Genomic DNA, 12,876 nt, shown 5'->3' on the forward strand with positions numbered 1-12,876 from the left:
CGGCACGGCTGGAGCCTCGCGATGATAAAGGGCCTGAGCAGGTGATGTTTCCCTGATAATTTATCGACCACATTGCAAAGATTCCCATGTGAAGCCCGGTAGCCCCAAAGAAGGGGCCCACACCGGTAGAATGATGCTGGAAATGGAAATTGCTTTAGACCTGGAAGGAAAACATGAACTGGGTGTATTTGCTGGATTCATCTTCAGCAGTGAGGTCGAGAAACAATTATTATGACAATTTAATCAGGATAGGAAGAGCGGTTTCTTTGTACATGAACTATCACAGTTGAATCACTGAACCATATGCTTTTATACAAAAAACCTTCATTAATTGTGTGAAGCAAAATTATGGAAATGGAGTTAATAAATAAATAAATAAATAAATAGTTCAAGAGCAGAGTCTGTGGATAGCACATGTATCTAAGTATGAGTGAGAGCTGGGCTTCCTGCAGGATAGCCAATTTCCAGCTTGTCTGGAGTGTGTTTGTTCCTGGCCAAACACAGGTGTGGGTTTGTCCCCCTGCTGTGGGTCTCCTGCCTGAGGTGACGGCTGGGCAAGGACAGAAGGGAGAGCACAAAGCTATTCCACAGGGCAGGCAGGGAGCCCATGCTGTGTTCAGCTGCACAGGGCAGCCCTGGCACACGCTTTAACCATCGCTTGAATCATTTGAGTCTCTAGAACACAGACAATTGCCTTTCTATATCCAATTTCTGTCAGCTATATCCTGATTATTTTAAGGGGAAAAAATTGCTCCAGCTAAAGAATTAATGGATTCCTAGACTAATAGTTGACACAGCAAGTACTAATATTAGATTGTGCAAGTACCCCAGCCTATGTCAGGGTCTTGCCCAAAGGACCTTCTGCACCAAGCAGTGGAATTTCTTTAGCAACTTCTGTACAACTCCTTTACCTTCACAAGGGATGGGGGAAATGACATAGTGAAGATGCTTGTGTGACAGGAGGAAGCTGTGCTATGAACTTCAGATGTGCATGTCACAAAATATAACAGTTTTCTGTGGAAGCTCAATTAAAGAAAGCTTCAAGTCTGCCTTGCAAAATACAGGACCAGGACTAATACATCATTTTCAGCTCAAGCCTGGCTCATTTCCCACTGGGTGGAATAAACCTCCCTTCTTGAACTTGCTGTTCCTTTGGGTTACATGAACAGATCTGTTGCTACAGGCAATGCATTCACAATGAGATTCCAGTCTACTGCTTAGAGAGGACTGAACCTTCTCCATGCTTTTTTAAATTTAATAATAAATTGCTCGATTAAAGCATAGACACAAAACCAGCCATTTGTGTCCCCTCCTATAAAAAAAGAAACTAGAAATTGTTCAAGGTACCAGTGTTCCTTTGGTTTTTTTTTTGCATCACACTGATATTTTTCCTAAAATGCAGTTTTCTTACTGAAAGGAATGGCTGATAATTTACAAGAACTTATAAATTATATTAAAAAATACATAGAGAGAGAAATGCAAGGTATTTAATTTATAATTCTTTGTTCTGGGACTCTTAGCTTTTCTTAAATAGACATACTCCATCTGGACAAACACTTGCAGGTATTTGCTGGAGTTCTGCTGCACATTTTCTCATTCAAACATTTTTTTCTTTCTGTTTTTCATTTTCCATTAGCAACAGCAAAAGGCACTCAAGAATTCTAATTTCTTTCGATGGCTAATGATTTCAAGATTATTTTCTGTGCCATGTACTATATTATACCAATCTATATTGCCACCATTTAGTGATTACTTTAGTAATCTAATTCATCAATTTGCAATGCAGATCACAACTGATCTTGAGGATATGTTTGCATATTAAATAGTTCCATAAAAAGTAATCAGTAATTTCTATCAGATAATTTTATGTTAATATATAGTGGATAAGCAAAAAAAGTTATTAACATATCACAAGACCAGGAAGAGTCCATAAAACCAAAATCAATAGTTAAATATGAAGCCAGCCACTTCCTATTCCTAATTAAAACTAATTAATCTTTTTCAATAACACAATGACACACTTTCTTCTCATAAGCTGACAATACCCCATGAAGCCTGAAATGAGATAAATTATTCTTTGCTTGTTTGCTGGACAGAGGTCAATAACACCTCAGGGCAAACACTGTCTATAGCAAATTTCTTAAAGAATTTCAAATTGAAAAGAAAAATCTTTCTGATAGCAAATAAAGGCACAAATAGCACATTAAAAGAAGAATTTGTGAGGCATTGTATATGCATTAAAAATTCTACACAGTGTGCGTGTCCAGTACCCGTAAAGGCTCCCTGTCTCGGTGAATCCAGCTGGGGGCAGCTCTGTGTGTGCAGGGATCACTGCACAGGCTGTGCCTCAGCCAAGGAGTCTGCTCATGCCAAGGCTTTCCCTGCAAGGAAAGCTTCTGCTGCCTTAGTCCTGAATGTGGTCAGTAATTTACTGCTGGTCATCTGCCCTCAGCCAGTGGGAACCAGAGGTGTGAGAGCAGGGTTGGTGTTTTGCATTACCCATTAACTCAGAGCCAGCCTTCATTAATTAGTTAATAAAAGCAATCAGAGAAATTTCTCAGGGTGCTCACTCAGCCCTTGGAAGTGCTGTGCTTTTGATTCCTACTCCTTTGCTGTCTGGTTCATGGGTCAGTTGGAACAATGTTCATGTTCATGTGTTCTGGTGGTTTGCTGCTCTTTCAGCAGCCTGGCAATGCTGATGGCTCAGGGATAGGGGTAACTTGTTCACAGCCGCAGACAAAGCACAGATCCTGGCTCCAGAGTGCAATCCCTGTGTGTTTGGAGGGCATGCATTGAGCTACAGAGCAGCTGCTGCCTTTTAACTGCAGGAATTCCCACCAACCAGCATCCTGTTCAGGGGGAAGATCATGATCCCAAACCCTGAACTGCCCCAAGGGTGCTGGGAGGGAGCCATTGCTGTGGGGAGCAATGCAGGAGCTGTTACAAGAAGGAGCCCAAAAGTGTGCTCAGAAGTTTGGATGCACAAGGAATCTTTTCTGGCTGTGTTTGAGTATTGACTGTAAAACAGTACCTACTGCCTTTAGACCCTGATTTCTTCACGTATCTATTAACAGTAAACAAAAACATCCCCCAAAAGACAGATAATTCACCTTTGACGAGACACAGAAAATTTCATATGAGAAGGAAAATCCTGGTGAAACTTATAAGAAAACATGAACTAAGGAAATTAAAGACTGTTTTGCAACCTCCATACTTAGGCTTGTTGCCATGTGAACAATCTCTTGATATTTTTTAGTACTTTACAGAAAAAAAGAAAATTGATAGAAAATAAATAAAAATTTTGTTAAACTATTGGCATTTTTGCTGAACAAATTAGAATGTGTGAAAGAAATTAAAAGATAATTTAAAAATTAATATAAAATTTCATCCCTTTGGCATATTTCATTGGAAGGTGCATGCTGAAGCATTTTATTTAATAGTCTAAATATATGGTGTTACAACTGTTCTTACTTCTGGTGAGTAGCACAATACATGTCATCCAAAGCTGCATTTCAGGAAGGTGGATAGACAAGTAAGTATGTGTGTTATCAGAAGAGCCATTTACAGAACAGAGACTACTGGTAAATATAACAGTGTGAAAGGATTTGGACAAGAGATGTATAAAAATTATTATTCAGAATTGTTTTCATTATCGTAGTTCCCAGATTCGTATTCTTCATCATCTTCCTCATCAGAGGTGTCATAATACTCCTCGTATTCAACGCTGTAGCTTGCACTTCTACTGCCAGCAGTAAATGCAAATGCAGGAGACGGGCCTGCAAGATGTAATTGAATCCAGATTAAATTAGCTGAAGATAGGAACACAGAGGAAGGCTTGGGTTTGGATTTTTACGGCAAACCCAGATTTTCTGAATCCTTGTTATCTATGAAAAGGACAGGGGTTTTAGCCAATACCTCATCCCACTGAAGGTCATGAGCAAATTTCTATATAGAATCATGGAATCCCAGAATGGATTGGTTTGAAATGGATCTTAGACCTCATCTTGTTCCACTCCCTGCCATGGGCAGGGACACTTCCTCTATCCCAGGTTGCTCCAAGTCCCGTCCAACCTGGCCTTGGACACTTCAGGGATGGGGCAACCACAGCTCCTTTGAAAAACCTGTGTCAGTACTTCACCATGCTCTGAGTAAAGAATTTCTTCCTAACATCTAATCTAAATCTCTCCTATTTTAGTTTAAAACTATTCTCCCTTGTCTAGCCACTATCTGCCTGTATAAAAAGTCCCTCTCCCTTCTTCTAGTACTCCCTCTTTAGGGATTGGAAAGACACAGGGACCTCCCCAGAGCCTTCTCTTCCCCAGGCTTAACACCAGCAGCTTGCTCAGCCTGTCTCAACAGCAGAGGTGCTCCAGTACTTGGAGCATCTCCTTGGCCTCCTCTGGACCCACTCTAACAGGTCCATGTCTTTGCTCTGCTGAGGATATGTTGAAAATGCATTTAATTCCTAATACTAGTAAACTATGGTATCAGTCTTCCACAGCTTCTGTGCATCTGCAAATATTCCCAGAGAAAATAAAGCTTTGAAGGCCACTTATAGAAACTGGATGAGTGACAAACTCCCCTAGTCCAGGAGGTAAATATGACAACACATTTTTATCCTGAATTTGCCAGGAAAAACATTTCTCTATGGAGGAGGGCTGGGCACAAAGCAAATCAATAGCAAAGCTATTTCTTACATCTTTTGAACCACTCTCATTAAGGAACAACAACTGTTTCCTTCCTAATTTTATGAAAAATAAACAGCTAAGCAAACTTGCCATGATTCAAAGACTCCCTCAGTTACCCCAGCTGTTGTTCTGGGTCCTGCTAACATCAAAGGACTTTTCTGGGATAAGGACAGTGGAATGATGTGTCTCAGCTGTATGGCTCCAATCCACAGCTTTCTGTTTTCTGGAAGCCAGGATAATTTGCAGCAAAATATTACTATATAAACCATTAGGGGATAAAGTAAAATAAAAGCACACAGAATAGTGAAAACATGGTTAGTTTTGGGTAATTTCTCCTATGCTTCATTTTCATTCCAACAACCCCATCCTTTGCATCCTGCTTGTATGCATTTTTATAATTTTACATCCAAATTTTAAAAAAATTACCATCCATGACTTTCAATCTTGCAGAGGCATATGTTGCACCATGCTTATTTTTGGTGTGGCAGATATAAATGCCTTCATCTGATTTTTTGAGGCCTTGAATCTGCAGCCAGCCTGTCACACCATACTTCTGAGGCCCACCTCTTGCCTTTGAGAAAAAAAGAAATGGTTGAAATTAAGTAGCTAGGAGATACCATGATGTTTCTCAAAATAATAGTGGATGGATTAAATATCATTACAACTTTTGCTTTTTTTTTTTTTTTTATTGCCATCATCCTTTGATTCTGTTTATTCTTGCTGGATTGTGCTTTACCTTCTTGCTACTCTGCACCTGTGAGTTCATGCTTTCCTGTCTCTGCTCTTGCACCTTCACTACCCTGCACAGTGCTCACATTCTTGCTGCCCTTCATGCCACTCTTCCCAGTGCTCCTCCTATCCCTTGTCCCAGCACCACTTACTGCTTTCTCAGAGCATTCCACCTATGCTCAAGCTCAGGATGAGATGGGGAGTGAGTCTGGGGGAATTGTTAGGGCCAAGGGGGCTTGACCAAGCTGACACTCAGCAGCCAGGTTTTAAGGGTTGTCATGACATTCCATGGGCACTTTCACACTTCATGACAGTTTCAGCTGGCTTGGAGTAAAGCCTCCTAAAGAGGCATAAGTGGTACCCTGGCTGTTCCTTCTGCTGGGACTGCCGAAGCACTGACAGAAATCATCATTCTTTGCATAGTCAAAGGGCCCCTACTGGGGAATCTATTTATTGCAACAGTGTTGTGTTTTGTAGGAGGAATTCACAGATTAACCACCCTGTTCCTGTTCCCAAACTGTATGCAAAGGTAAATTCAAGTTTTACCTGAACGGAGACGTGGGTATCATCTCCTGGCAGAAACATTTTATTCCCCTTTTTTTTCCATTCAAGCTGTGGCATAGGATAGGCTGACACCTCACAGCCAAAAACGACATCATTGCCAGTGTAGTTCTGGGCATCCTGAGGTGGCATAGAAATAACAGGAGCTGCAAAGAGCCAACAAGGTGCTTTAGGAGGCAGTACACAAAGAACACAAACAAAAGGTTTGTTAACACTAATCTCTCCTTCACAGCCTACCATCAGATTGTCTTTACCTTTTGGGTCTCAAACACTGCAAAGAGCCACATGATTCCAAGCACCTTTTAAAGCTCAGAAAACCTTGTGTCTGTGCTTTCTAAAAATGCTTATGCAGGTCTGTTTTCCCCCTTGCAGATGATAGTGGAACCCGAGCTGAAACTGAGGGTTTATTTTGCCCCATGAGCTATCATTGTGGCCAGGCTCAGCCCCCTCAGCAGAGCCACCAGTGCCTGACCTGGGCCTCAGAGGAAACCACAGGAAATTCGCAGCACATGAGGCACAGAGTGATTTGATTGTGTGACAGCTCTGAATGTGTCACATTTTGGTTAGCTGAAAGGCAAAACACTGCTATTGCTGGCATTTTCTGAGTACATCATTGCCTTGAAGCTGCTAAACATTGTCAAGCACTGGTACCCATGGAAGTCACAAGTTACAACAGCATTAATGAATTTTACATTTATCCTCAATTGCTATTGATGTCATCCAATATTGGTGTTAGGAATGAAAAGGACTGAAATTCAATTATTTCTGTAAGATTTCATGTTATGCTTATTGTACTTGTTACATTTCCACTTGTTTCCTCATGTTCTCGCACTGTCACCCCCTCCAGCGTTTATTGATTGCCTCGGAATTCTCCTTTTTCCCTTTTCCCGAAGCAAAAGCTGCCGGCAGCCACGAGAGGGAGCCAGCCCGGGGCTCGGAGGCACCGGAACCCATCCCCAGCGCTTGCCCAGCTGATCGCGGGCGCATCCATCCCCCTGCAGCGTGCGAGCGTCTGCTCCTCTCCCGTCTCAGCAGGGCATGAGGGCGTCCGGCGCCACAGACAAAACAGTGGATTTGCTGTTAGCACAGATTTCCTGTCTTGGAGATCTCTGCTTTTTTCCCCTGACCTATTTGTCGACAACAAGAAATATTTTGCCTTCTAAAACCTATTTTCTATTTCCAGACCAGTGCTCAAAAAGGAATGCATTTTCTGGGTGATTTGACTTGTATTAAATTTTTTTTTCCACACATCCCAGATGCTTGGAAATAGAAACTTCAAGTAAATAATTAATATATTTTTACTTGCATATTTGAATCAATACCTATGTGCAGCATTTATTCTTCGGCATTTGAAACTTTAACAGCCTGTTCCATGTTTTCAACAATTTATAACAACAATTTCAACAATTTATAACACATTTGTCAGTTTTTAAGGATTAATGCATGTGCAGAAAAATATTAAAATTAATATTTTAATATTTATAATATGCTTCCTGATTAAAATTAATGGCAAAAAATACAGGAAATGGTCAATTTTCCCATTTATAAATGCCTCATTAAACAATCTTCCTACTCTTTAAAAGTAAGGTTTTCCAAACTAGGAAACTTAAATCCTTAAATGCTTGTTCTTTCACTAGAACTGCAGATTCAGAATCTATTATTTGAAAAATCTTTATTCAAATCAGTATTAACTGAATACCTTGGATGAGAATGTTTTTGGTTTTTTTTTTTTTGCCTATGAACTGATCACAGAGGGTCTGATATTAAAATGTATTTTTAAATCTTAAAATTAATTGAAAATTAATTTTCAATTTCATTTTTAAAAATTAAATTTTTAAAGATACATCCACTTTCCTTTTAAAGATACATCCACTGTAGTTAAGCCTAAAATGTACAAAAGAAACCAAGAGTTAAGCCTAGAATGTACAAAAGTCTACATTGACTCACAGGAGTTTTTTAAATTGTTCCCACACAGAGACAGTGTAAAAAACTTTTCAAACAGGCAGATGTTGCCTAGTGAGTATTTTTGTTGTGCTGCTAACTCAGGTGTCTTGTGGATCCCCTGCTGGCACTGAGGTGTGGCCAAGGACTGGGTCCTGTCCCTGTCATCGTCCCCAGCCCTGGCTCAGCCACCCACGGCAACACATCTGGAGTCTGGAGTACACAAAGGTCTGAATTAGAAATCCACATTGCAGCTGTCCAGCACTGCTTACCACGCACTAGGATAATTCCACACTAGGAATACTCCCCTTTCCATTACCTGTGAGGAGAATACAGCAGACAGCTGGGAAATGTCTGGGCTTGGTCCCAGTTCTGCAGCTGAGTCCCGGGCTGACCAGGACTGGCATCACCTGAGACCAAGCTCACAGCAAGCAGCAGTTCTGATGTAACCAAGCTGCCCTTTCTGAATGTCAACACACCATCAGTACTTTAGCTGTCCACCCAAACTTCAGAAATAAAATACTACAACCTCGCAATATCATTTTGCTGTGTTTTATGGAAGAAAATTAAAGTAATTCTACATTATTATTCATTATAATTCTACATTATTATTCATTATAATTCTACAAATTAATTTAAATTCTACAATTTAAACAGAAGTTTATAAACTTTATTTTTGAGTGTTTCAGGTTTTGTGTTCAGACAAATTCTCCCATGATATCTATGTGTATTTTGTTTGCATAACTGATTAGAAACAGAGCTGTACTGTTTTGATAATGTGCTGTTTTGATTCCTGGAGTAGATAATTTTTTTTGATAGCTAAGGTAAGTGTTCTGGTGTCCTGGTGTCCAGAGCTGAATGGGCAGGAGCTGATTCTTTCCTTTTACAGTCCCAGTCAGTCATGAATTATCCCTCTGTGTTATAGAAAATGTAAACCAGAAGCCAGGAAAGGTCAAAATACTGTTTTACCTTTCACAATCAACCTGACATCACTCCAGACCAATTAATTACATATTTAATATGATATTTTTTCTCCTATTGTACGTTATTAATTTTTGCTAATCTATATCTGATTAGATGGAAATGGCAGGAATTTTTGTGTCTTGTTTATTTGTTTTTACTCCAAAATTTACATTTAAAATAAATCATGTGACACAGCTAACTATAAAGAGAATCACTGCTATATTGTTCTGTTAGTTCATTAAATTGTCAGTGAGAAATGTTTGAATGTGAATGGGGATGGCTTAATTGTGGAGAATCTGTACATAATCAATGTACTTAGAAACCTTGGTAAATTATTAGATAAACTGATCAAAACTAGTTTTCAGAAAAAGAAAGAATTTTTCCATGTTTCTTTAGCGAGCTAGGCCTTTTTCTTCTTTTTCTGGCAAGAGAAGAAAGATGAAAGGCTGTACTCCTCTGATGAAAGGAGTTTATTGTTATTTATTTATGCATTGGTTGCTGTATACAATTAGTCCATTTGGCATCAAGAGGAAACAGCAGATGCTTTAAAGGGGAGAAAAACAAAACAAAGTACTTTGAGCTGAGTGAAGGTTATATTTATAGCTTGGTACCAAAACCCCACAGCGCTCAGTGTTTGTTCCGCATGCAAATCGCCGTCAGGACAGCCCGTGCTGCAGCGTTTGCGGCTCTCCGAGCCAGGCTCCTGCTGCCTCTTGTCACCAGCTGCCCCGGAGCGGCCGGGGCGGAGCGCGGCGCCCTCCGGGCCGGGCTGGGCTGGGTAGGGCTGGGCTGGGCTGGGGCCTCCGAGCCCCGCTGTGCCCGCTGCAGCCCCTCCGAGCGCCTCCGAGCCCCGCTGTGCCCGCTGCAGCCCCTCCGAGCGCCTCCGAGCCCCGCTGTGCCCGCTGCAGCCCCTCCGAGCGCCTCCGGCGGGTTCTAAAGCTTCCGAGCCAGCGTGGGGAGCGGCATCTCGGGCACAGGAGAAGGGCATTTGTGACCCCGGGCGCTGCCAGCCCAGCACCCTGCCCAGCGCGGGCACGCTCCAGCTGGGCGCTTTCCTCCGCCACAGCCTCTTTAACTAAACCGCGCAGCAGTGACACAGCTGTGAACTTTGCGCAGGCTTCTGTGCAATTCAAAAAGCTGAGGGGTGAGGATAATTCTCTGCATTCCTGGAGAGAGGCTCCAGATTTTCTGGGGAGCCAGGGAAGCAGTGGGAAAGCGCTGGGGGTGATGCCTGCATGCAGAACAGAGCAGCCAAGATCCTTCTGCTGGAGGAGCAGCAGCGCGATGCGCCTCGGGGGCGACTGGGGGCTACCGCCGCTGCTGCAAAGTTACCGGCATTTGCTAAGGAAGGGACACTTCTGGCCGAAATCTTGCTGGAGGGGTTATGCCACAAGAACTACCGCTACCGAGTCCCAAACAAAGACTCCTTCCCAACCGAACAGACTTTCAGTTGTATTGCAGGCTGGCATGCATGTCCCTTTCCTGACAAGCCTTGTTTCCCACCTTAATACCCTGACAGGAAATAAAGGATTCTCTAATGGATCCTTCTCTCTCAGCTAGAGAAAGATGAAAGAAGCCTGATATTAATTGTTCATCAATTTTTCTAAGTGGTCAATATCCCTTGTTGATTCAATATTAAACCACAGGATACAGTCTAAGACGGCTAGAGAAGAGCAGGTGAAATATACCCAAGTTACTCCCAGTCCTTTGCCAGAGCTGCAATTTCAGATTCCTGGAGCTGTGGCCCATTTGTGACCCACAGACCTCTTCTGCCTCATTTGAGAAAATATTTGATTAACTTAAAAACCCACAGTAGTTTCTCATTTAGAAACAAAAAAACCTCTCCACATTTTCGTTTTATAGTCATGTCTTAAGTGATGCCCAGGAGTAATGACTTGTAGTAATGCAAAGAAAGGGAACAGCATATGAGCAGGGAGCAGGAGTCCCCTGTATGCCCACCTAAGAATCCTTCCACTAACAATGGACAGAGACAACTGAGCACTTTAAGAGTCCTTTAGGGAAATTGTTTCAGCTTGATTCTGTTCTACTGTTTGGATTTCTCTTTCATGGGTTAGCTAGATTTTATGATGATTCTGAATTGGACTTTTTGGTAAAAAGAACAGAGCTGTTAATTAAACCCTATCTTCTTCTATTGCTCCTGCTTCACTGCTTACCATGTATCCTCACAGGTGGATACACACATGCACACATGTACCTGTGTGTGTGTATATGTATACACAGGAGATATATATATATATATAAAATGAGATCTGCTTTGCTATCACCACTTTAAGTCAGTCCTATTACAATAATAATCATTTGCCCATTCCTCCCAGACTATCCTATCTGTTTACCGATTCCCAACTCCACATCCAACTTTTGTAGAAAAAAAAATCATACTCTGATTACAGTAATCATACTCTGATTATTCAGAACAGACCCACGTTGTAGATTGATGCCTTTTTAGGAGATTTAATCCACTAGTCTAATATAGACGCTTATAAAAGAAAAGATTTAGTACCAGATGCTGAAACACATTTTTAACACAAAGTTAAAAATGTGTCTCTGCATTATAACAGAATAATGATAATTGTAACAAAACACAGTATTAGTTTAATGAAGTTAGGCTACAGTAGCTAGTAACACGTCTGAAGATAAGAATCAGCTCTTTTTTTCAGTTTGGAAGTGCCTCTGTACACATTACCTGATTCACATGGCCCTTTATGTTTCATGCTGATGTTTCTTTTCGCAGCATAAGCCTTGTTGAACTGACAGATGTTTTCATAGGTTTTCCCATCAGATCCACAGATGCTTTCTTGAGATTTGCACACACACTGGGGTTCAGGGACTTCCCCAAACCTTGCTTCATCAGCATCCAACCTGCACTCGAGGTGATCCCCACATTGCCCATAAAAATGATTGCCCTGGTCCAAGTCGCAGATCTGACCTTCCACGTTCCCACATTCCGGGCAGCAGCCACAGCGATCCAGCACAGCCCCAGCTGGACAGTCTTTGGGCTCAGAGCAGAGTGCCAAATCACATTTTCCACAACTATCTCCTTCCCGTAGCAGCCTCCACCAGCCTCGGTGGTACAAGGCAGGGAAACTCTGTGAAACCTGTACCAGTGCTACCAGCACTGCTGTAACCATCCGGTGCCTCATCTTGAGAGTGTAGCAAAAAGCAGAAGAGGTCCTTGGAGTAAAGCCAGGGAGAGGAAAAAAAAAAAGCAAACCAAAAAAGAGCAAGCTAGTGAGAGAAAAACATCACAATCCTGGTTTTGTTTTAGAATATAAGCTGTACTCTGAACACTGGCTTTAAGAAAAAATTAGTATCAGATTCCTAATCTGGAACTGATAATAAAAATGCATAAAAACCCAGCAGCTTTTCCCTAATGCAGTTTGGAATGTGAGTACTGCTTGCACAAAGACCAAACTGCCCCTTCTGACAGCTGAGTTGAAGCTCTCTGAAAAGCTGTTTGCTCCATGTCTCATTGAGCAAAATTTGCAAAGCCTTGCTCTACTGAAACATTACATTGCAGCTATTGTGGAAAGGGGGACAGGGACAAGGAGTGTAAAATAAAAAAAGTCACTGCTATGAGTGGCCCTCCCCTACATCAGGCAAAATAGATGTCCACAAAAAGATAAATATGTGTACAAAGTAGCACCCCTGTGCCCTGGGGCTTGGGCAGTACTCTAGAGACTAGAGCTTGATGCAACACCAAATGTGATGCATTCCTGATCACAGCTAAGGGCTCTGAATTAACACTTTATTTACAGGCTCTATACAAGCAAGAGGCAATCCAAGTTAGCTGCAATTGACTTTAAACTCTCAGGTTTAAGATGAAAGATGCCTGTAATCATTAAAGGACCCATTGTTTGTCTCTCCATATATTTTCTGCTCGGTGTTTATGGGTGTCCGTGCTTTGCAACACAAAATAACGTGGTCCATGTTTGGCTCTAAGAACAATGTGCAAAGGTTTAGAGCACAGGCAAAC

The 12,876-nt window shown here is 41.7% G+C and overlaps 1 protein-coding gene across 1 annotated transcript; it reads right to left on the bottom strand.

Annotated features, from left to right (window-relative positions):
• Positions 1–221: 221 nt before the first annotated feature.
• Positions 222–12,299, bottom strand: LOC129126895 (kazal-type serine protease inhibitor domain-containing protein 1-like). The gene is made up of 4 exons (XM_054643130.2): positions 11,587–12,299; positions 5,964–6,124; positions 5,115–5,259; positions 222–3,776 (listed from the first exon to the last, which is right to left on the bottom strand). Exons 1-4 carry the CDS (start codon positions 12,041–12,043, stop codon positions 3,631–3,633), a joined length of 909 nt encoding a protein of 302 aa, XP_054499105.2. The 5' UTR covers positions 12,044–12,299; the 3' UTR covers positions 222–3,630.
• Between the last annotated feature and the right edge of the window lie 577 nt (positions 12,300–12,876).

Source organism: Agelaius phoeniceus, chromosome 15 (assembly GCF_051311805.1).
Source record: "Agelaius phoeniceus isolate bAgePho1 chromosome 15, bAgePho1.hap1, whole genome shotgun sequence".
NCBI lineage: Eukaryota > Metazoa > Chordata > Aves > Passeriformes > Icteridae > Agelaius > Agelaius phoeniceus.

Bases quoted from the DNA above. Each gene is read 5' to 3' on its own strand.
- LOC129126895 (XM_054643130.2), bottom strand. From the start codon at position 12,043: ATGAGGCACCGGATGGTTACAGCAGTGCTGGTAGCACTGGTACAGGTT. The intron at 5,260-5,963 runs GTAAAACTTGAA...TTTTTCTCAAAG, and splicing joins ATACCCACGTCTCCGTTCAG to GCAAGAGGTGGGCCTCAGAA. The intron at 3,777-5,114 runs GTAATTTTTTTA...TACATCTTGCAG, and splicing joins AAGATTGAAAGTCATGGATG to GCCCGTCTCCTGCATTTGCA.